At 38.5% G+C, this 25,865-nt stretch overlaps 1 protein-coding gene across 3 annotated transcripts; it reads right to left on the bottom strand.

The window, feature by feature from the left end:
* Positions 1–1,736: 1,736 nt before the first annotated feature.
* PANK3 (pantothenate kinase 3) lies at positions 1,737–25,294 on the bottom strand. Of its 3 annotated transcripts, XM_032252693.1 has the most exons (8): positions 24,905–25,294; positions 24,271–24,347; positions 13,988–14,340; positions 11,416–11,669; positions 9,283–9,459; positions 6,447–6,570; positions 3,885–4,010; positions 1,737–2,815 (listed from the first exon to the last, which is right to left on the bottom strand). In XM_032252693.1, exons 3-8 carry the CDS (start codon positions 14,321–14,323, stop codon positions 2,765–2,767), a joined length of 1,068 nt encoding a protein of 355 aa, XP_032108584.1. In that variant the 5' UTR covers positions 14,324–14,340; positions 24,271–24,347; positions 24,905–25,294; the 3' UTR covers positions 1,737–2,764. The 3 variants fall into 3 exon arrangements, with proteins under 3 accessions (XP_032108584.1, XP_032108582.1, XP_032108583.1); XM_032252691.1 differs by lacking the exon at positions 24,271–24,347; XM_032252692.1 differs by lacking the exons at positions 24,271–24,347; positions 24,905–25,294 and adding an exon at positions 17,315–17,345.
* Positions 25,295–25,865: the final 571 nt, after the last annotated feature.

The raw sequence follows: 25,865 nt of genomic DNA, 5'->3' as shown, positions 1-25,865 counted from the left end.
GTTATCTGATCACTGTGCTTTGGTTAATGCGGAACTATGATTTATATATTTTGCCCTTTCAAACTGAAATTACCTGCTAAAGTGCCATGTAAAGTCAGCAACCATCTCACCACTGTGTTTGTTGGCGCTTAGCTTTTCTCATATGTATTCTACAATTACTGAATAAGAACACAAAATCTTAATAAAGGCTGCCAAAGATTATAATTTTTTATTAAGATCTCAAGTAACTCCCCATAAGCTTACTGTGGTAAACAGATTTGGTTCTAATATTACACTTCCTCAAAGCTCTAAGTTCTTAAAACAGTACTGTCTTAAGAGAGATAAAATGTGAACAATACGTGATTTTATCTTTTCTAGTAAGCCTATTAAAAAAAAAAAACCCACAAGAAACAGATCTTTTTTTTTTTTGAGATGAGTCTCACTCTGTTGCCCAGGCTAGAATACAGTGGTGCAATCTTGGCTCACTGCAGCCTCTGCCTCCTGGGTTCAAGCTATTCTCCTGCCTCAGCCTCCCAAGTAGCTGAGACTACAGGCACACACCGCCAGGCCTGGCTAATTTTAGTATTTTTAGTAGAGACAGAGTTTTGCTCTGGTTGGTCTCGAACTCCTGACCTCAGGTGACCCACTCACCGCTGCCTCTCAAAGAGCTGGTATTACAGGCATGAGCCACTGTGCCCGGACAAGATTCATTTTAATTGTATGTTTTTCTTTAACCCAATATTCCCAATGTTAACATTTCAACATGTAATCAATACAAAAAATTAGAAGATATTTAACCTTTTATTGTCCCTAGTCTTCAAAACCAGTGTATATTTTACACTTAGAGCACATCTCAGTTTGGACTAACCAATTTCAAATGCTCAACAGCTACATACAGGTAGCGGCTGCTGTATTTGGACAGCGCAGTTCTAGAACTGCCTCTTAAAAATGAACACTATCACTGTCCTTGAAACTTTATTTGAGCTAGTTTATTTTATACAAACTGTATTTCTGATTATTCCTGAAATATCTTATATTGGCATCCTGCCATTTCATTGTAGAACCTATCATTTTTCCACTGATACTGATAAAGTTGCCTAAGACGTATCTTCCTACACGGAGGAAATAAGAGGAAAAAACCCCCTTTGGGTTGGATATATTAAAACTCATCCCACTATATCCCTACGTATATAAGTAACATTGCCTCTGCTGAGGGGAATTTGCATCCAGAACTTCAAAATTCAGACTCATCCCTTTCCGAGTTAGACAGTCGGGGAAAGAACTTCCTAAATCTTAAGGTCGAGGGTAGAGGGCTCAACCCCACTCCAGATTCAGGCAAGGGGAACAGGAAAGAGTGAGATCAGAGCATGTGGCCTCTTGGGGTCCCTCGATGGGGGCTGTGGGGAAGTGGAAAGCATTCTTTTAAGGTGATAAGAAGCAAATGGAAAACTTGCTTCTAACTCTGGAGCTTTCAGAGGGTTAGAGGAGGTGGGAGGGATTTACTCCTGCCATGGATCATGGGCACTTCTACAATCAACTCCTGGTTTTGCAGTATGTTTATAAACGGAATAAATGCAGACTGGACCTCAATGACACTCAGCGTCTCTTCCCCTTTTCCTATATTGCTCAATCATCCTTTCCCTCCTTTGCTCTTACACATTTCAAACCCTTGCCAATAACAGTATTTTAGTTATCAGTTCTCACCATTCCCTCTGGTTGTTGAGCGTTTGGATAAAAATTCACATGGCTATGGAGGGTTTTTTTTTTTTTTTTTTTTTTTTTTTTTTTGGAAAAGGCAACCTTCCTCTAACTGTTCCTCTATTTCTGGCTCCTCAAACAGTGAAGGGTGATAATAAGGCATGGTAGAGGTTTTCTCATTTTTCAGTCACTAGTATTTCCATATTAATTTCCCACTATTGTTACTGTGTTATTTTAAAATAAAAATTCTGAATGTATCATATGACTGGAAAAAAAAAAAAAAAAAAAAAACACACAGTGTACAAAAAACAGATTCCATTAGAATAGTTCCAGGACCTCATTAGACAGACTCTCAAGTAAGTAATTAAGCCTCCAATCTTAAAATGTTAAACATTTCAACATGTATTGATTAATTCCTGTAAAATACAGAAAGTGCAACATCACCAAATGTGCATTTCCTAGGATTCATTTTAGAATTCACGTGAAAATTTAGTAATAGTATTTCAGTTAATTATGGGATTTGAGAAAAGATACTTATGGGGAAAGATCACATAAACATGCTTTGGGGTGATATGTTAAAAAAACTACAATAATTAGAAGTATTGCCTTAACATTTCTAAAATCACATAAAAATGATCATCTTTGATTGCCATTTCAGTAATTTTGGATACAGGGTATGTTATTTTCTGCTCACTAGTAATCAAAACACATAAAGCAGACTTGTAACAAATATTCAGAGTCGATTATTTTCATAAGCTAAACATTTCCAAGACTTTAAGATTTGTGTTTGAGCATACAGTACTGCAATGTTGGCTACATAAAATAAAAAAATCTTTTTGAGAGGAAGCTCAATAATCAGAGGCTGTATTGCATTTAAGGATTTAACACTGGCTATATACAAAAGGGAAAGCATTTCAGTGAGAAATACTTCACATTACTAAGTTCTCTCCTTTAATTATGGCAACATTCAGCAGCTTATGCTACTCTTTTATCCTTTGGTTCCCAGTGACAAACAATGCAGTAATAATGCCTCTGGTTTTAGTTCCTCTTGGATGACATTTATTAGCAGAGAGAGAGACCTGATTCTTTAGCTGAAATTTGGCAGCCCAAGAAGTGCACCAACTGCTCCAAAGTATCCCTGTATAATTTAAAAATAACTGTTATATAGTGCAGCTTTTAAATTAGCATACAATATTAATCACTTGAGAACACACAATTATGCACAATCTGTTTAATAATATTTGGAAATCTACCAATTTCTGCATTGTTAGCTATTATAAAAAAATTTCTCAATCTGTATTCTTGATTTCTACACACCTCTGCAATATGTATTTTTATTTATTATTATTATTTTTAGAGACTGGGTCTCACTATGTTGCCCAGGCTGGCCCTGAAATCCTGAGCTCAAGTGGTCCTCACATCTCAGCCTCTTAAATAGCGGGGACTATAGGCTCACACTGAAATATGTATTCTAAAAGTGTGGCCTTTAGACACTAAAGCTTTCAGGACTGTAATAGCAATTCTGTACCCTCTCCCCTTTACTTAATAAACAAACTAACTTCCTGTGGCTGTGCCTGACACTCTCATTGCATGCCCTGTGGAATTGCAAAAGAGCACACCCTTATGATTTATATCGTGTAAGCAGTGACAATGAGACATGAAAGCTTTTAAGAGCAGAATACTTGTGTTACTAATTTGTAATGATATAGCCATTTGACTTTGATCATAAAATGATTCAAGTTAAGTTAATCCAAAACATTATGTAGACTGATAATTGGTCAGATCACAATTTAACTGCATGTAGTAAATGTACAGACAAAAACTTAGGGGTGCCTACCAGGTTACTGTAATTCTCTTCCCCAAAACTGAAACTGAAGTGAAGGAACCAATATTCTACTTAAGGCTGGGCATGGTGGCTCATACATTTTATAAAGGATTGCTTGAGGCTAGGAGTTCCAGACCAGCCTGGGCAACAAAGGGAGATCCTGTTTCTACAAAAAATATTAATAAAAGTAAATTAGGTAGGTATAATGGTGCACGCCTGTGGGCCCAGCTACTTAGGAGGCTGAGGTGGGAGGATTGCTGAGCCTAGAAGAGGCTGCAGTGAGCCATCATCATGCTACTAAACTCAAGCCTGAGTGACAGAGCAAGACCCTGTCTCTTAAAAAACATGCTATTAAAATTCACAGAACATTTTCCTACCATACCTCATGTTCTAGAAACAATGCTTTCAGTTGACCTTTTGACCAATAATCCAGTGCATAGGCCAAAAGTTTCATTGAGAGGGTATTGACACGTAAAAAGTTTCCAACAAAGACAACTCTGTTTATTTTCTAAAAGAAAAGAACAAAGAAAAAACTTGTAAAAATAATTAATAGATTTTACAATACAAAAGGTTTCAAAATATTTATTTACAAATGTAAACAACTACCCTTTATTAGTACAATACCTACTACATTGTTGGTATATAGCTCTATAATCCTGAGTATTTAAAAATTAGTTCTGGACACATCATCATACATTTATCGAAATCCACAGAATGTATAACACCAAGAGTGAATCCTAAACTATGGACTTTGGGTGATGATGATGTGTGAACACAGCATGGTGGACTGTAACACATGACCACTCTACTGTGGGATGCTGAGAATGGAGGAGGACTGTGTGTGTATGGAAGGGGGTATATCAAACTCACAGAACTTTCCACTTAATTTTATGTGAACCTAAAACTGATCTAAAAAATAAAGTCTGGCTGGGCGCGGTGGCTCACGCCTGTAATCTCAGCACTTTGGGAGGCCGAGGTGGGCGGATCACCTGAGGTCAGGAGTTCAAGACCAGCCTGGCCAACATGGTGAAACCCCGTCCTTAAAAAAATAAATAAAGTCTACTTTTAAAAAAAAGGTTCTAGAAACAGCCTGGCAGATGATTTCAGGTGAGACTTGTTTTTGAAAATGGCCAATAAATAGCCCCTTTACAAAGTCATTTGGAGACACATTATTGATGTGATTAAAAAATAATAAAACCATGGTAAGTACTGTAAAATGCATTTAGGATAAGTAGCAAATTTGGCTCCTATATTGCAACGCATGTTGGACAATGACATGCAACTGTGGATTCTATAGAGTTCAAGAGTAATACTGACTGGGGTACTGGCATATGCCTTCAAACCCCTAGGATTCTAGCACTTTTCGTCCATCCCCTGCCTGATTCACGTGTCATTCTCTCTCTGCTAAGATTCCATACTAATTTGGTTTCTTAGATACCTTTAGGATTAGGAAATCTTAGATAGGGGAACTGGTGTTTTGACTCTCACAATATTGACTTTTGAGTAGAAATCTTTGTATATAAGTTGGGATACTGTAAACCATGGCCTTAGTTATTGTTAATTCAATTGGTCAGTGGAAATTTAGACATACAGGGGGTAAGAACAAAGGTCCCAAATTGTTGTCAGTGCCCAAAGTGAAATATTATCCAAATCGAGGTTAAATGGCCTACTAGTAGCTCCATGAACCAACTAACACTTAAGTTTCTTAAGTTATTAAAAAAAACTGATGAGATCAAGTTCTGGATTTAAATATAGAATATTTCAGAGGATTTGCACAGTTGTTCTCTCTGCTGGAAGCTTTCTCCTCTAAATGTCTACATGCACAGTTTCCCCCTCACCGCCTTCAAAGCTCTGCCTGAGAATCACATTTTCAATAAAGCTTTCCTTTAACCCTCAATTACTTGGCAATTTGTCCTCTACCACTCTCTCCCTATTCCCAATCCTCTTTATCCTGTTTGATGGTCTCTTTTTTAAAAACAAGCATTTATCACCTAATACACACTAAACAATCTATTTAATATATCACCAGAATGAATGCAAGCTCCACAAAGCCAGATCTTTGTTTTCTTCATTAATATATTCCAAATGCCCAGAACAATGTCTGGCATCTGGTAATCAGTAAATATTTACTCAATGAATAAATGAGTGAATGAACAAAGTAAGGGTTTGATCAAAAAGCCTACTTCCCAATCCATTTAAAGTATTTGATATTTACAAAAATTAAATGGGCGAATACTACTATTATTATATAAGGAAGCTAGAATTAAATATACATATAAGTGTGCACATGTGTGTGTGTATGCATATATATATATGGGGTTTTTTTTTTTTTTTCATTCTCTTCCAAACAAAAAAATCCCAACTATATGGTCAATCTAACAGTATATGCTTTTCACACTTTTCCTGAAACAAACAATAAACACCACTTAAATATCACGAAGAACAGGTCTCAATGCCTTCATAGCCCTGTACAATGCTGCTTGATCCATATGCAACAAGGCAGCACTGTAAAGAAGCCGAGGGCAGTAAGAAAACTTCCAAGTATTCCACTAATCAAAAGCAACATATTCAACATTAAGCATTGGTGGTACAGTGGTGAGCACAGCTGCCTTCCAAATGCAACATTAAGACTAAAAAAACTAAAAAGTAGTTACTTCAAAATGTCTTATGCTTAGAATTTTCTTTTATAACTTCAAGGGATTTACGTCGTGTTTTTCTGAAAAAAGTTTCTGGATAAATATCCCCTATTTCAATTTGAATTATCAGCTACTTTCTTTAAAGGTAATACAACAACATATACCTAACATATGTAACATATATACCTAATGAGTCTTGGTGTTTAATTGGCTACATCTCAATCCCAGAGGCCTCCTTAGGGAAAGTGAAGAAGCCCTGCTAGATGTAGCATTCACATTTTTGATAATTCAAGTTTTGTGTTTTTTACCTCATTAACAGCACACATTCGTGCCACAGAACCAATGTTATTGGTGATAGTAACTAAAGTAGCTCTTGCCAGATCTTCTTTACTAACAGATTCTCGCTTCTCCTTATAAATCATATTCCCAAAACTGCAGAAAAATGAAAAATAAAAGTCAAATCTGCTGATAAAATGCAACATTTTACGTATTAACAGATATATCTACAACCTGGATATTTTTATAAAATTAGGACCAAAAAGTAGAAACACATAGATATAAGCTAAAACAAACTAATAAAAAAATCTATGCAAGCGTATAAAGTAATACCTTTCAAAGGATTAAGGTTAAAATTACATCTCAAAAAAAGCATAGTTGTTATAAGAAAGCAAAGATTGCCGGGCGCGGTGGCTCAAGCCTGTAATCCCAGCACTTTGGGAGGCCGAGGCGGGTGGATCACGAGGTCAAGAGATCGAGACCATCCTGGTCAACATGGTGAAACCCCGTCTCTACTAAAAATACAAAAAATTAGCTGGGCATGGTGGCGCGTGCCTGTAATCCCAGCTACTCAGGAGGCTGAGGCAGGAGAATTGCCTGAACCCAGGAGGCGGAGGTTACGGTGAGCCAAGATCGCGCCATTGCACTCCAGCCTGGGTAACAAGAGCGAAACTCCGTCTCAAAAAAAAAAAAAAAGAAAGCAAAGATTACTAAAATATTTTCATTTGTAAACCTGATTCAAAACAAATTAACAAAGTCAAAATTACAAAATGTTTCCAAAAGTATCTCAGCTTTAACTTCAAATTCGTTTTCATTCAGTCACAATAAACATTTATGACATACCAAACTTTTTGCTGGAGACACAAATAGTCCCTCAAACAGTGAATTACTCTAATGCAGCACTGTCCAACAGAAATACAATATGAGTAATATGTAATTTCATATATGTTCTATTAGCCACATTAGAAAGGTAAAAATAAACAAGTGAAATTAATTTTAATTGTACATTTAAGCCAATATATTCAAATGTCATCATTTCAACATATGGTACTCATGTACCAAGTGCCTGAAGTGGCTAGAGGCTACTGTAACGACAATGCAGGCCTAGATACAAAAGACAGCAAGAGAAGCACTAACAGTAACAGGAAAAAACAAAGGCTAACCTTGGAAATACAAAGAAAAAAAAGATCTTTTATTACTATGGTAAGAGGAAAAAGTTAAGAAGGTATGAGACAGGGCTTTTCAGAGTAAAAGGACCATAAAAAGCCAGAAAAAAACAGAAGGAAAATCTTATGCAGAAGCAACTAAAGGTTAAAGGCACAGAGAAATGAGAAACGAAAACATCTATTAAATCACAAGATGTTGATCAGAGTGAAGCATCTATGTGAGGGAGAGGCAGGAGATATTACTGAAGAATGAGACAAAGTCCACTATCAAAGGGCACTGGATTCCCTGACAAAGAACTTGGGGTGCACAAGCAACAATGGTTAGGAAGTATAATGGGAGATAAGACTGATACATAACAGAACGGTAAATGTAAAATATTTAGGAATCGATTTAAAAAACCATGCATGTCCTGAAGCTATCTAGGGGGGAAAAATGTATGGACTTTATTTGGAGAGGCCTCTTTAAATGTGTGAAAGGCACAAAAGTAGCCTTAAACAAACAGAAAGACAACCTAAGTTCTTCGACAGCAATACTTACTATAAAGATATCATTTGTCCCTAAGTTAATATGTAAATTTACTGAAATTCCAAAAACAACTTTTTGTAATAGAGGAAACGCTTGTAAAGTTCATATAGAAAATCAAGCAAAGGGATGAAACTAGCCCTTCTAGAGATTAAAACATACTTTTATGCCTCTATAAAGCTAAAAGTATAATGGTGATACATCAACAGAAATGAAAAGCCAGCATATGTTAAAAAAACCATCACAAATCAGTGAAATAAAGATGGACCACTAGACATTAGAGCCTTCTAAAAGAAAAAAAAAAACCTAAAAAATGAAAGCATGACCTGTACCTCACATAATACGCAAAGATAAACTATAAGTAAATCAAATATTTAAATATAAAAACACCACCATTAATGTATCAGAACAAGGGTTTATTCCTTTACATATTTGGAATGTAGAAGACTTACTTACTATGAATCAATATCCAGAAGCCATAAAAGAAAAGACTGATAAATTCAACAGTATAACAACCCAACCGAAGAGTAGAACACAGAATAACTCACAGAAAATAAAATATGCAAGGTTCTTAACCTCAGTGTTAGTAGGAGAAACACAAATTAAAATGACATTAAGATACCACTTGTCCATCTGATGAGCAAAAATGCAAAAGTTAGCACTTTACTGGTGAAACAGGCACTTTCATTTATTGCTGGTGAGAGTGAAACAGTACTGCTTCTTTGCATAATTAACAGTATCTCAAAAATGCATTTGCAGTCCAACTTTTGGGAACTTATCCTACCCACAGGCCTACACATGTATAAAATAAGGACAACAACAACATGTAAAGATTTCTAGGGTATATGGATACTTTAAGACTATATATAGTACGCCATATAATGGTAGATTACCTTTTGTATATGGGGAGAAAAGAAAGAATATGTATTTGTATTTGCATAGAGAAACACTGGAAGGACACTAAAAAATTAGAAAAAAAAAGTTTCTTACAAGGTACACTCAGGGTAGATTTCTTAATGTAAACTTAATTTTTAAATGACATCAATGTTCAAAACGTGGAACCGAAAATGGGTAAGAGAAAGCATCCTTACAACTTTCTGTAATACTGCTTTCCAAAAGCTAAATAAGCAATGTGAATTACTTAAGTTCCATAACTTATTACATAAATGTTAAACTTACCTAGATGCTACAGCCCAACCTGGCAAACCAAATCTTTCATAATCTCCTCCATAAATATCACGGACCAGCTTGTCAGCTTGTGTGCTGTCACCTTTGGATGCCATTTCAAGAGCCTCTTCAAAACTTTCACAGCCAGTCAGTAAACTGCATAAACCCAGAAAGGTACCCCCTCCAAGGCTAAAGAAAATAAAGAAACTTGCTAAGTTGCATTTATACATTGTATTATTTTGCTTAACTAAAAGGGTGGATCATTCATGTATTCAATAAACACATAGTAAAAAATCTATGACTAATGCTAAGTGCTGAAATAACATAACGAAGGCAACAAAAATTGTTTAGTAACACCAATTTGTTAGATCAAAGAATAAACCAAAGAAAAAAAATCACTTGGTGGAAACATGAAGACAGGAAAGACCTCTTAAATATCTCCCAAAGTCTTCACCCAAAACCTTACACTCTGCAGTCACCAAAAACAAATTTTTGTGTGTGCATTAAAAATAAATAAATAAAAAATCAGTACCATGTTAATTACAAAGAGAAAATCTTTACTTTTTCTTTTTGAGACAGGGTCTCATTCTGTCCCTCAGGCTGGAGTGCAGTGACCATGATCATAGCTTACTGCATCCTGAACTCCTCGACTCAAGCAATCTTCCTATCTCAGCCTCAGTAGCTAGACTACAAGTACATGCCACCACACTGGGCTAATATACATGTATATATTTTTGTAGAGATGGGGGTCTTCCTCCGTTTCGCAGGCTGGTCTTGAACTCCTGACCACAAGCAATCCTCCACTTTGGCCTCCCAAAGTGCAAGAATTATAGGCATGAACTACCATGCCAGGCCTTGTAATTTTAAATGGTTTCCAAGAAATGATTTTGTGAAAGGTTTATTTACTTGGTCTGACATGGGTGAAATCAATTCATTGTGACACATTAACATTTAACATGTCCTAGACATAAATACAATGAGTAAATTTATGTCCAGCTGGCCAACATGTCAACTATAGAAATTTATTTGGTTCTAGTATTCTTTTGGATATGCTCACAGAATGAAATCATATCTAATTCCTAAACTTTACCTTTGCTCTCTAGTCTCACCTAAATTTCTATAAAGTTCTATCCCTGAATCACTGATGGATTTAGTTAACAGACTAACCTTTTAGAGTTAACTGAAGAAGGTAATAGTAGCGTATAATTCTTTGGCATTGAGAATTACAACAGAGGTAAACTTTTAACAACCATAAAAATAAAGTACTAATTAATTTTAAATATAATTTAAACATAATTACTACTTTAAAATTAAAATCAGTTTTTTCACATATCAATCTAAAGTATCCCAAAATCTTGCTTCCTTAAACAGGAGTCTTCACCTCTCTGTAAAGTTGATAAAATACATAAAAGAATCATGAGTTTTAAATCTTATTTCTCATTCGTATTTCAGGTATTATAGAAAAGTTTGTGGGCTATTTGGGAACATTAACGTTATCACACAAAAAAATAACATTAATTCATCCTGTAAAAACAAATTACAATGTTCTCTAATACTGCAGTTTAAATGCAAACCTATTCAGCACGTGGCAAGCTAGGTGTCCATATATCTATTAAAAAGTAAAAGATAGGTAAAGAAAAATGCTTTGGAAAAAAGAACAAAATATAAACAGATAGTAAAGTTTTAAAGTCAAAAGAACAGTCGCTTCCAAGTAAATGCTCTTCAGTTAAATTTTAGAAAAAAATATTACTAGATTCATTATAGATAAAAATTCACTTTTACCATTATGGAAATTTTGATGCCAACTGATGCTGACTAATGAACAGTTAATAATTTCAGTTTGAGTCCTGACATATACATCTTATAAAAATACATTGTCTGTTGGCCAGGCACGGTGGCTATTGCCTGTAACCCCAGCACTTTGGTAGGTTGAGACAGGCAGGTTGCTTGAGCTCAGGACTTCGAGACTAGCTTGGGCAACATGGCACCCTCTTTTACTTACCAAAAAAAAAAAAAAAAAGAAAAAAACAATGCTGTTGTGCAAATACATGTTCTTTTTCTGGTGAAAACAGCATTATTATACTGATTTTATAACTTGTATATAAAACAATGTAAATGCAGCAATATGACCAAAAATGTCACTACCTTGTCCCAGTCACTCGTTTATAGTTGTCTTTGGAATGGACTGCTAAAATACTGACTCCTGAGCCAATGTTCACTACAAGCAGTGGATAGGGATCATCCAGGTTAAAAGGCATCTTTTGGCATCGTTCAGGCTCTGAGGCATTAGCAAAATAATAGCACTCCGCTTGTCCATTGAAACTGACAGAGTCTATATACAGCAAGCCCTTTACAAGGCAGTCAAGTTCATCCAGTTTGTGCAGGTGGAGGTTTCCAATCTGTTTTAAAACAAAAAGATGACATTCAAAAACAACTTAACTATATAATTTTCCTACACTACTTCACAAAATTTAAACATAATCTATGACCCCCACATTTTCATTATACTTCATGTCAAAATCTCTTAAAGATTTAATCTAGTCCACTGGTCCTCAGTGAGGGTGATATCACCTCACTACTAGCTTTCTAAATGATGGGGAGAAAAAAAGGACCAAAATGACATTTAGTGGGCAGGGACCTGGGATGCCAGACATCTTTAATAGGTGAACATTTCTGCAAACCAAAGAATTATCCCATCTATGCATTATTTTTTAGTGTTCTGTCAGTCATTTTTATAGTGGCAAAAGGAAAATTATTTATAATTATCTGAGCCTAGAGAAGGACAAAGTTGTTTTACCTATATGTCTGTGTATATAAAAACAAAACTATTCATCCCATGGTTTGTTTTAATTAATTAATTTTTCAGACAAAGTATAGCTCTGTCACCCAGGCTGGAGCACAACGGCATGATCTCAGCTCACTGCAACCTCCACCTCCAGGGTTTTCAAGTGATTCTTCTGCCTCAGCCTCCTGAGTAGCTGGGATTACTGCTACCACGCCTGGCTAATTTTTGCATTTTTAGTAGAGATGAGGTTTCACCATATTGACCAGGCTGGTATCCAGCTCCTGACTTCAAATGATCCACCCACCTTGGCCTCCCAAAGTGCTGGGATTACAGGTGTGAGCCACTGTGCCCAACCTACATAGTTTTAAACACATACTAAATTTGCTAGGAACTGAACCACCATATAAAGCATGGGAATATTGTACTTCTTACTGTTTGGAATTTTACCAAGTGTTTGTTTAGCATGTTGGAGGGTCATGTCACCAACAGCAACGCCATTTATGGTATCTGATTAGAACATACCATATCAATCTGGCATTTGGAACTTTGGTATTCATGATGAATCTATGTATAGGTACAAGCATATAACTGCTTCATGATGTCTTCTGGAATGATCACACTGTTTGTTAATCTACCCACTGATAGATTAATTTCTGAATGATCAATGATACCTTAAGCTCCTGTCTTTATAATATAGTTTTGAGTATTAGTTTGAAATTATTAAATTCCTTATTTCAGGTTAGTAAAAAGAGTATTATTATAAAACATTGCAGCATAGACATCACTTTCTCTGGGAACCTCTTCAACTCTCTAGGAGTTGTTAGGTATTACTCCTCTGTGTTCCCATGACACCTCTTTTCATACAGTATTATAGATCTTTACCCCAAATTACAATGGTATCACTTATATAAGCCATTTAAGTTACTTATATTCCTTTTGAGGCAGGGCCTCACTGTCACCCAGGCTGAGCACAATGGCTGAATCACAGCTCACTGCAACCTCAATCTCCTGGGCTCAAGCAATCCTCCCATCTCAGCCTCCCACGTGGCTGGGACTACAAGCACAGGCCACTATGACGAGTTAATTTTTAAATTTTTTTTTTGTAGAAACCAGGTCCCACTATGTTGCCCAGACTGGTCTCAAACTTCTAGCCTCAAGTGATTCTCTCACATCAGCCTTTACATTCCATTAACAGTATTTTCTTTTGATTTTGAGAAATTATTCACATTTACATTTTCAGGAAAAACAAATTTCAATGGCCCTAAACAAGACCACTCTTTATTCTAATGGAAAAGACTAGCTGCTTGGCAAACCACTCTTTGAACTCTCATTCTAATGGAAAAGACTAGAAGATGGCAAACTGCTAACAGCACATGACTCAAAACAATACTCATAGTTCTCCTGCCATGTCCATTCAAATCACCCCATTTGACACAGGAACATGGAAGGATTGACAGTGTAAAAACAGAAAGGGTAACAGATTTTCATTCAGGTGTCTATTATACTAACCAGAAGACGCTGGTTTCCAAACTTAGGGTTTGGGAAGGAGATGGCCCTGGAAAATTATCATTTGAATAATATTCCAAAAACCATGTAAACGTAGAACAATAGTGAGAATAATGCAAGCTTCATTTATATCTGGCTTTGTACAATGCCAAATTCATTAATGTCCGAAGTCCCCTTTTTACTGCAACTTTGTAGTACAGCCCTAAACAAGTTTTACCAAATATTATTTGTAACAACATGCCCAAATCTGGGTAATGTTTAGTCATCCCATAAATCTGTTTAAAATGCCCCAAGTGAAAGGAAATCATGAATATATATTTCCCCTGCATGTGCAGGGAGAATTAAAGAACATGCTAGATGGAAACCTATCGTCTTATTTAAAAACTAACAGGTATTAATTTTCAGTTTTGAGTAAAAGATACCTACTGTGCGAAAATCTTTTTCAAACTTGTAAGCACCACCTCCTGTAGCACATAGCACCGTTTGCAATGTTGAGAAGTTTTTATCTCTTCCCATTTGGATAAAAGTAGGCAGGTCCTGGGTTGGAAACCTGATAAAGTGCAAGTTCCCTCTTCGGCCAAAAAGTGTTAAATCTTTCAGTTCAAGATGTACATCCCGAATGCCGGTAGATCCATATGCTACATTAGAAGTCAGATATTTCCGAATACTTTTTAAACTCTCCACTTCTTCTTGTTCTTCCTCTGCTGTGATATCAATAGGTTCAAAGTACGAGAGCTTTACTAGAGTTCCCCCAATGTCCATGCCAAACCAGGGGAAAGCTGTGGGAAAAAGGAAAAAAAAAAAAAACATATATATATATATACACACACACACACACACACACACACACACACATTATATATACATACACACACACACACACACATATACACACACATACACACACACATATATACATACATACATACATCTTAGAAACACAAACTAGAAAACAGTTAATTAGCCGCACACTTCATTTACTCTGCATCATGCATTCAGGCAATAATATGTATTGGGTAAGACACATGTTCTATGTAGAACTCACCTTTTTCCCTTCAAAGTCTTATTAATATATTTTCTAAAAAACGTATAGGGTGCTTAGAGTTGACCTAGGACCTTTTAATTCCTGGCCTTGTAGGCACTCCTTTTCATTTACTAAATACTTATCATGTGCTCTACAAATGAGAAAAAAATTCAGATTTTTTTTTTTCCTTCAATAAATAGGTCATCACCAAGAGCCTGAAAATCTTTGTTTCTATAAACATTTTAATACAATAAAATTGGCCTGTAATCACTTCAATTAACCCAGGAGAAAAGTGCCTCCTTAAAAACCAATTCCTGCCGGGCACAGTGCTCACACCTGAAATCCTAGCACTTTGGGAGGCTGGGGTGGGAGTACTGCTCAAGGACAGGAGTTTGAAACCAGCCTCGGCAACATAACAAGATCCCATCTACAAAAAATTTAAAAATTAGCCGGGCGTGGCAGCATGCACCTGTAGTCCTAGTTACGGGAGGCTGAGGCAGGAGGATCACTTTAGTCCAGGAGGTTGAGGCTGCAGTGAGCCATGTCTGAACACTGCAGATTAGGTAGCAGAGTGAGATCCTGTCATAAAAAACAAACAAACCCAAAAAGCGATTCCCTTCAGTAAGTAATCATTATCTCCTCTACATCAGGAAATGGGAATGCAAATAAGATAAAATACCTGCCCTCAAGGAATGCTCAATCTAGCATGAATCACAAAATTCAAATTTTTATAATTAGATTAAAGCACAACTGATTCATTCAGTTCTCTACAGAATTACAGCTAACATTTACTGAGTACGCACTATCTGCCAGAAATATGGTAACCACATAGAGGCTCATTTAATCAATACCCCCACTATAAGATTGCTCCATTAAGTGTACCACTTAGACAAGGAGGCAAAGTAATTACAAACTTGCCGAAGGTCAAACTGTTAGGTGTCAGTAACAAGATTCCATCCTAAAAACATGTATTTCTGTTCTCTGGGATCTTAACTACTATGAAAGACTCCAAAAGAGTTTAATACACAAGACACATGGATTAAAATGTCCGGCAACAAAACATATTTAACAGATTTTATGTAAAAGTTGTAAATAAAAATTAATTCTAAAATTCTTTCTTACTCATTTAACTTAATTGGTATGTGTGTGCCACTAGAAAACCAGGAACATATAATTCAATGAGAAAGGATTCTATACATTTCTCCACTTAAGAATTCACACATTTACTAAAAGTAGCACATAATTTTGAATATGAGGAAGGAGTAATCCTCATTATCTTCTTTTGGAAAAACAGCTCATTTGTCTTTATATTTGAAACTCAAATTACAGATCTGGAGCTACATTACAGATAATCTTAAGAAAGAAATAGTATTTTGTATTCTGGGAAGGTTCTTCCCAGTACAGGAAAAAAAGAGTTTTTTAAAAAAGCAAAAAGACTTTGCACGATAATTGGGGAAGCCAGGGGGCAGCTTAGAGCCAAATGCAATACTTTCATATCACCTATAGACAGGTATAAATAACTAAGCAACATAAGCAGAAGAAACTGACTAAATTTTCTCAGTTTTGTCGAGCGACTAGCAACAAAGGCCATCTTTTTTTTTTTTTTTTTTTTGGAGACATCGAGTCTCGCTCTGTCGCTGGCCCAGGCTGAAGTGCTGCAGCAAGATCTTGGCTCACTGTAGCCTCTGCCTCCCAGGTTCAAATAATTCTCCTACTTCAGCCTCCCAAGCAGCTGGGACTACAGGCACACACTGCCATGCCCAGCTAATTTTTATATATTTAGTAGAGACGGGATTTCACGATGTTGTCCAGGATGGTCTTGATCTCCTGACCTCCTGATCCACCCTCCTTGGCCTCCCAAAGTGCTGGGATTACAGGCATGAGCCACTGCACCCAGCCAACAAAGGCCATTTTTAAGTAACATGTGCTTGAAAAGAATGGTAGCAGCAATACTAAAAGAGGACAAGTTCATACCAGGTGTCTGCTTGGACAAACACAAACAAAACGACAGGAACAGATCTCTTTATCCCATAAACCAGAGATTCCTTCAGAATGTCCCAATCTGGCCGGCACAGGGGCCACAGGGGCTCATGCCTGTAATCATAACACTTGGAGAGGCTGAGGCGAGTAGACCACTTGAGGTCAGGAGTTCCGAGGCCACCCTGGCCAACATGGTGAAACCCCATCTCTACTAAAAATACAGAAAGTAGCTGGGTTGGTGATTCACACCTGTAATTCCAGCTACTTGGTAGTCTGAGTCAGGAGAATCGCTTGAAACTAGAAGGCGGAGGCTGCAGTGAGCTGAGATTGTGCCACTGTACTCTAGCTTGGGAGACAGAGCAAGGCTCTGTCTAAAAAAAATGTCCCAATCTGTTGAAACATGTTATTAGGACACTTTTCAATGGGCATTAGATAAAACAAAGGCATCCTGCTGATATATATAACCAAAACGAATTCTCCTACTTGACTGACGGTTGACTCTAGAAAATTCTGTGTGTGGGGGGGGTGGAAATCACTATTGCTACATTAAGTACATTGTGAGATAGAAAAATTTCTACAAGGTTAGATTAAGCTAGAAACCTTTATTTTTCCAAAATTCAAGATAAATTTAAAAAAAATATTTGCAGGTTTTCCGTCTGTGCCTTGTGTCAAACAAACATAGGCGTTAAAATAGACACACAAATATAAAAATGTCACTCAGGGAGCAAACTACAAAGCTAATACATTACCAAGTTTAAAGTTCATGCCATTTTTATTTTCAGCCAAAAGTCTTTGCTCCCAGGTTTATAAATATCTGGATACTGTCATTCTTGAAAGCAAAAATCCCAATTAACACTTACACAAAGAACTTTTCATCCTTACACAAAACTATTAATTAAGTTTCAAAGGAACTCTAATGTCCAGGAAAAGAGTTCAAGTTTATAGACTAAACATTGGAGAAATAAATTATCTACTTTTCTAAATCTATAAATGAGTACCAAAAATTCTGATTCCAAAGGTATATCAACAATCAATTAGAAGACACATACTCTGGCCACTCAGTAACGCATGTAGTGAAGTGTTAAAGACAAACACATAAAAGGTGACAAAATACACTAAAAGCTGAGTATCCTTAATCCAAATTCTGAAATAAAAAATCTGAAACCTTGTGAGCATTGACATGAGGCTTCCAAGGAAATGCTCAACAGGGCATTTAAAATTTCAGTTTAAGGCGGGGCACGGTGGCTCAAGCCTGTAATCCCAGCACTGTGGGAGGCCGAGGCGGGTGGATCACGAGGTCAAGAGATAGAGACCATCATGGTCAACATGGTGAAACCCTATCTCTACTAAAAATACAAAAAAATTAGCTGGGCATGGTGACGTGTGCCTGTAATCCAGCGACTCAGGAGGCTGGGGCAGGAGAATTGCCTGAACCCGGGAGGCAGAGGTTGCGGTGAGCCGAGATTGCGCCATTGCCCTCCAGCCTGGGTAACAAGAGCGAAACTCCGTCTCAAAAAAAAAAAAAAAAAAAAATTTCAGTTTAGAGATCCTCAATCTGTAAGCAAACATATATAAGGCAAATATAACACCCAAATGAAACAGAAATCTGAAACACTAAACACTTCTGGCCTCAGGCATTTCAGATAAGGGATAATGAATCTGTATTTTACACACACACACACACACACACACACACACACACACACACACACTCTCTCTCTCTCTCTCTCTCTCTCTCTCTCTCTAAGTAAAATTCCTAAACAAAGCTGTATTACATATATTGAATCTCTCATGTGTTTTAAAACTGTATTAGATACTTTAGAATATTATAAAATGTGTACATAAGGCATAAGCAACTATGAACTCAAGAAACAAAATTATTATTAAATTTCAAACTTGTAATCCACTTATTAGTGTATTAGACTAGAGAAACACAATGTTTTATAAAATACTGTAAATTAAATTGTAAAAACAATACTACTTTCTTAAGTTATTGCCCAAAGAGATAAGTTTTTAAAAAAAAAATCAACAATGCCAAAAGCCCAAGACTCATTTCACATCTAGCCTACTAGAAGTGTGTTCCTTGAGTGCTGTTTTTAAAGAAAGGTTGGCTGGGCGTGGTGGCTCACGCCTGTAATCCAAGCACTTTGGAGGCTAAGGCAGGCGGATCACCTGAGGTTGGGAGTTCAAGACCAACCTGATCAACATGGTGAAACCCCGTCTTAAAAAAAAACAAAAGAAAGAAAGAAAGGTTAACTAGAGAAGCTATCCTGCAGATGATGACTTCTTAGTAACCATAATGTGCAAACCAGAAAATTGCATGCTCCTTCTATTATTTATAGCACATATCAATTATGACAATTTTCTCCTTAAAATCAATGAAGTAGGACTGAAAGAGAACTCAGCCCTGCTATAACTCCAATTAAGAAAAAAAGAAAGAAAAGTTGGTGGCTGGTAATGGCCACCTTTTAAACTGAGATCCTTTCAATTCAATAGAGTTCAGGAATTAATTTCTTTTTTTTTTTTTTTTTTTTTTTTGAGACGGAGTTTCACTCTTGTTACCCAGGCTGGAGTGCAATGGCGCGATCTCGGCTCACCGCAACCTCCGCCTTCCGGGTTCTGGCAATTCTCTTGCCTCAGCCTCCTGAGCAGCTGGGACTACAGGCACGCGCCACGATGCCCAGCTAATTTTTTGTATTTTTAGTAGAGACGGGCTTTCACCATGTTGCCCAGGATGGTCTCGATCTCTTGACCTCGTGATCCACCCGCGTCGGCCTCCCAAAGTGCTGGGATTACAGGCGTGAGCCACCGCGCCTGGCCGAATTAATTTCTTTATGCCAGAAAAAAATCACTATTAAAAAGCACAAGATACAGAACCTCCGCAAGGCCAAAAAAAAAAAAAAAAAAAAAAAAGCACAAAGAAGGCAGGACAAACAGAACAGACACAAATTCTCAATTATGATACACTCCTATCATTTAATAAGTGGTCTAGGGGGCAGGGTGAAAGGCAAAAAAAAAAAAATTTAAAAAAAAAAATAAGTGGTCTAATTACCAACATATATTTTCCAGTGTATCCACAAAATTACTTATGATTGACATATTGTCACCAAAATAAGAGGAGGGCATGAAGCTCAAACTTTGCTTATTTGCAATGAAAATATGAGTAAATATACAGATATTAAATACAACCACAGGTCCACCTAATAGTTCTTTGAGCTAAGAAAAATACCAGTTTCCTGGCCGGGCACGGTGGCTCACACCTGTAATCCCAGCACTATGGGAGGCCGAGTTGGGTGGATCACCTGAGGTCCAACATGGTGAAACCCCGTCTCTACCAAAAAAATACAAAAATTAGCTGCGCATGGTGGCATGTGTCTGTAATTCCAGCTCTTCAAGAGGCTGAGGCAGGAGAATTGCTTGAACCTGGGAGGCAGAGATCGCATCACTGCACTCCAGCCTGGGGCAACAATAGAGAGACTCCATTTCAAAAAAGAAAAAAAGAGAAAAATACCAGTTTCCTAAGAAATCAAGCAAGAATCTACATATTTACAGCTTTGCTGCTTCTGGCCAAGACCCTCGAAAAGCAGGCCACCAGTCCATAAGAAGCCTACTTATAGCATATAACCCAAACATTCCTTATTATTATTATTTTTTTTCAGAATAAAACATTCCTTGCCACGGTGAAAAAAAGAATCAAAATATATATTTAAAAAGCAAAACAAGGCCGGGCGCGGTGGCTCACGCCTGTAATCCCAGCACTTTGGGAGGCCGAGGCGGGTGGATCACAAGGTCAAGAGATCGAGACCATCCTGGTCAACATGGTGAAACCCCGTCTCTACTAAAACTACAAAAAAAAATCAGCTGGGCATGGTGGCGCGTGCCCGTAATCCCAGCTACTCAGGAGGCTGAGGCAGAAGAATTGCCTGAACCCAGGAGGCAGAGGTTGCGGTGAGCCGAGATCGCGCCACTGCATTCCAGCCTGGGTAACAAGAGCAAAACTCCGTCTCAAAAAAAAAAAAAAATAAATAAATAAAAAATAAAAAGCAAAACAAAGCACACATTACACAAATCTAAGCACTTTGATGATGGCCAATATATAGTCCCAGACCGTGAAAATTCTTAGAATCTCTCAAGATCTGTTCATTCTGCCTTTAACAAAACAATAGCTCTTATTCTATGTCTCACGTGGTCTTATAAAGGTTGACATTAGTTCCCCATATGTAGCAAAAATATCTCAAACTACTACAAGGATGAAGTGCTATTTCTTACCAGACGCATCATATATGCAAAAGAAGAAATCTTGTCCAATCACCTTTTAAAATATTAAATATCAGAAGCTATCTAGCCACAATACTAAGTGCTGCGAAGGAAGCAGAGAACAATCACTAAAAAAAGAGCTATTTAATTGCTACTGGTCCCATGCAGATTTCAGCCTAAAGGAATCCTGGCCAGGAACATGGCTCATGCCTGTAATCCCAGCACTCAGGAGTTCAAGACCAGCCTGGCAAGGGCAACATGGCAAAACCCCATCTCTACCAAAAACACAAAAAAATTAGCTGGGCATGGTAGCAAGTGCCTGTAGTTACAGCTACTGGGGAGGCTGAGTGGGAAGGACTGCTTGAGCCTGGGAGGCCAAGGTTGCAGTGAGCTGAGATGATGCCATTGCACTCCAGCCTGGGTAACAGAGTGAGACCTCATTTCAAAAGAAAGAAAAAAAAAACACTGATGGTGTGGGGAGATAGTAAACCAAATTAGGACTTAATTGTTCTTTAGGCACAAAGGGAAACCAGTGTGAAAAATGCTTGAAACATAGGGTATTTTAAAGAACAAAATTCTAAAGTGAGCATGTACAGTGTTATATTCTAGATACGCTTCTACTTCCTGGATATGACATTTCATTATTCTCAATAATCATTCCAAACAAAAATGGTTTTTTGTTCTGAAATAGACTAAGAAAATAATCATCTTCACACCTTCAGTATTATGATTCCTTAGGACAGCTTCACCTGTTTTTTCTTTAGTAAATTATTTATTTCTAAGGGGAGCTATATTAGAAACTACTACCCCAACTATCTAATGGAAGTGATAATTCTTCTGCAATAACGAATTTACAAACAGGCCAAATTACACAGAAGCAAACTACTCATATATGCTATACCATTTTCTCTGGTCTTAACAAAAACTTCAAGTACCTTACTCATTAGGTCAATAAAACACAAACTCAAAACCTATACCACATCACACTGAAATATATGTACCTTTTTAATTTTTTTTTTTTTTAAATAAAGACAGGGTTTCGCCATGTTGGACAGGTGGGTTTCGAACTCCTGACCTCAAGTGATCCACCTGCCTCGGCCTCCCAAAGTGCTGGGATTACAGGCATAAGCCACCACGCCTGGCCTGAAATATATGTATCACCTTTTACTATCACCTTGTTAATCCAGTTACATGCTACACAGGTAACCCAAACATAAGCTTAAAGGTCTGCACCCTGAGAAATCATGTCAGGCAAGGAAGACAGTAACACAGGATTGACTTTTTCCTTTATTCCCCTGGGGGTGAGTTAACACTTAATTTCAAATGCTAATCTTCCAAGTTATGCAATTTAGAGAACGAAACCAATTCCTTTTTAAATTTTCTGGTTAACATATGCATTTGGTTTATAACCTGTAAAGATACTGGTAACGGTATCTAGAAGCAATATTTTCTAACACTTAGGTGAATAATGTAAGGATACATGTGAAGCCAAGGTCACTTGTTTAGCCAATATGATATACAGCTTCTTATAGTATGCAGTTAAATGATGCAATGCATATAAAGAAAATGCCATACACATACTAAGTGATCAATAAACGTTATAATTATGCCAAAAAAATCCCATACAGGCATTCAAAAACAAAACAAATATATCTTTCTTTAACCTGAGTGATTTAAAAGTTAAAAGAATATTAATATTACTGGGTTTTTTTTTTTTTTGAGACAGAGTTTTGCTTTGTTGCCCAGGCTAGAGTGCAGTGGCGCCATCTCAGTTCACTGCAGCCTCTGCCTCCTGGGTTCCAGCAATTCTCCTGCCTCAGCCTCCTAAGGAGCTGGGACACCACGCCCAGGTTAATTTTTGTATTTTTAGTAGAGACGAGGTTTCACTGTGTTGGTCAGGGTGGTATCAAACTCCTGACCTCATGATCCACCCACCTAGGCCTCTCAAAGTGCTGGGATTACAGGTGTGAGCCACTGCACCCGGCCTATTTATTTTTCATTATCCAGGAAAGTTCATGGTTGAAATACTTTCTTTCCCACACACAAAACTTGATGTTCCTTACTACAAACAATAAAATTATTTTTACATATAAAAAACTGGTAAATGTTATGTTAGGCTTCTACATCATAGTAACTGACCGGATTTTCAGCCTGATTCCATTTTACAATTAACGGTCTCACAATAATCAACTTGTTCTAATAATCAACTTATTGGGGGGAAAAAGGGGGTATTCTTCTATTTCTCAGCCTAATGTGTTGAGACTTTAGCTGGACTGCAGTGGTGTGCCACTATGCCCAGCTAATCTTTTATTGTTTATTTTTGGTAGAGATGAGGTCTTGATACAGTGCACAAGTTGGTTTCAAACTCCTGGCCTCCAGCGAGCCTCCTGCCTCGGTCTCCCAAAGTGATGAGATTTCAGGTGTGAGCCACCGTGCCTGGCCCTATTTTATAAACTTCTCATAATACTCTTTATAATCTTTTCTAATATGCCTTTGAAGGAGGTGGTATGCATACCTGATAATTAGTATGTTCAAATCTAAGTAATCAAATCACTATCATGACAAAAGAAAATAATCACCACCAGAAGAGTCAAAATTTGAGTTGGTCATACACTGTTCACCAAACGGAAATTCTAAGACAAGCAGAGAAAATCTATGCCTGAGGAAGATGGCCAAGTGTTCTAATTACTGCACCTGTTTAAGATGCATTAGTTTAATTCAGCAAATGTAAATTCAAAGTCTCTCTATATTACTTTTCATTTAAGCCTTCACATCAACTAAAGACTCGAACAACTATGACAAGATTTATTAAGTTATCATAAATAATTCTTAAAAAAAAATGTTAACAGATGAGACTACCAGATAAGGTACTTAGACAATGCCCCATGGGTGCAGGAGAAAGAACACTGTATTATGAGTCAGTCCACTTAAGAGTTCATAGCACATGGTTGGTATATCCATGGAAAAGTTACTCAGGAGCTCAGTAAGTTCAATTTCCTCACCTGTAAAGTTAAGACCAAATTACCTTACATTTAAATAGGAATTTGTACTTTTCAGAGGGTTCTGGCTTTGTTGCCTCTCAGGTGAGTTTTACAGGAACCCCGATGGGCGGGCAGGGAAGGTGTCAGCGCACTGTTTTATAGTTGAGGATTTCTTAACAGTTAAGAGATCACATGAAACATTGTAACAACTGCCAAAGTATCAACATGACTTTTAAGATATGAGCATGAATCCCCACACGCCTAGTCCTTCTGGGAGGCTATACTTTAAAGTATGACAATCACAATCGCTGAGTGATTAAATAAGTCAATTCCTGGAATAAAAGGCTTTTAAAAGAATAAACATAAAAGGAAGCAAACGAAAGTAGACCTGCTTTCTAAAAGCATAGTAAGAATTTTTTTTAAGTACATGCATATACAGTCATAGAAAAATCTCTGCTAGTATTCACCATCATATTAATAGTGGTTCGCTCCGGGTGCCGGGAATACGCTTGATTTTATCTTCTTTTTTGTTTATCTGCGTTTTCTAAAACAAACATGAACTAGTTGATATTCTAAACAAAAATAAGCCAAGGCAATTACACACTGGCAGGTTGCATGCACAAACGTTTGAAAGCTCTAACAGTAACAACAGTGACAACTCCCAGGAACCCACCGGCATTTCAAGAACACAAGCAGGAAGCCCGGAAATCCGTAAAAACAGGTGCTAAGGGCCCCCGGCGCAACCTGACAGCTGCGACCGCCTCTTTTCAACATGAATTCCGGGAGAGCTGGGAGAAGAGACTGGTAGCTCTAGCTTAGTTTGACAAAATCTTAATCAGAATTTCCCTCTGGCACCTCCCAGATCTCGAAGAGGAAGTGGGAGGAAAGGGCTTAGGGGGCGGCAGGCATTCGCCATGCATGAATAGGGGGATGGGAAGGACGGAAGCCTCCAACTCGGGCTGAAACCGTCCCTCCGCCCCCATCACGGACTAAGCGCCGGCGAGGATCGACAGGCTTGGAGGCAGGCCGCCCAGTAAAAGGGCTTTCAGACGGGGCCCAAGGGTGCCCTCCCAACCCGGCGGGCCCCGGCCCCCATCTTACAGGGTTTCTTGGCATCTTTGATCTTCATGGCTTCGGCCCGAGGGGCAAGGGACGGCCTTGGGTCGGAAGCACTGAGAGCAGAGGCGGCAACTGCGGCGGTGGCTGGGCCGCGCGGCGAGGCCCGGCCGGTTCCTCCCCTCAGGCCGGGCGGGGCGGGGCGGGCCTAGGGCGGGGCGGCGGCGCCTGAGGCGATGCCCGGCCCAGGGGGCGGCCTCCCACCCCCGCGAGGGGCGGCCGGGACCCAGCGAGCCGGGGAAGGCCGCCGGCTTCGCCGCTCCGGGGCCTCCCCGCAGCCGCTCCAAACAAAAGGCCCCGGTCCCGGGAGCCGCCACCGCCGCCGCCGCCGCCGCCGCCGTACTGAGAAATAGCCCGCCCAGGCCGAACGCCCACGTGACACGAGCCCCCCTCGCTCCGCTTCCGCCCGGCTGCTGGGGATTGTAGTTCTCCAAGTCTTGAGGCCCCGCTCTCTGGCTGTAGTTGTGAATGTGGACTACAAAGCCCAGGATGCATCGCGGCCTCTCCTCCGGGGCCCCTCCGCTTCCGGAGATCGCCTCAGAGTGGTCCCAGCAAGAAGAGGGCTGGGTCTTAGTCACGCCAGCGAGAAGGCGACCAATGGTGGCTGAGATGGGCGGGCTGGGGAAGTAGGGCTCAGACCTTGTCAGGTCGCGGAAAGAGAAGACGGAATGATCTCTTCGCGGGGGCTCACTTAGCTGTTTGGCCGTTCTCGGACTTCCCTTTGAGCCAGGAAAGCTGGTGGTCAGGCCATGGAAAGCGCTAGATTCAGGGCTCTAGAGCCATGCTTTAGATAGACCCTTGAGTACATTGGTGAATTAAAGTCATTCACAAAGGAATTCTCTTGCTTAATTGGAGACATCTTGAATATGAGGGTCGGAATGATGACAATAGCAGGAAGAGAGGTAACATCAATTGAATGCTTTATGTCTATGGGACTCTGCTAAGC

This window comes from Sapajus apella, unplaced genomic scaffold (genome assembly GCF_009761245.1).
Source record: "Sapajus apella isolate SASKATOON/1434 unplaced genomic scaffold, GSC_monkey_1.0 scaffold79, whole genome shotgun sequence".
In the NCBI taxonomy this organism is placed as follows: domain Eukaryota; kingdom Metazoa; phylum Chordata; class Mammalia; order Primates; family Cebidae; genus Sapajus; species Sapajus apella.
Note: the sequence above shows the minus strand (reverse complement) of the source record. Positions and strands in the feature narration are given on the sequence as shown.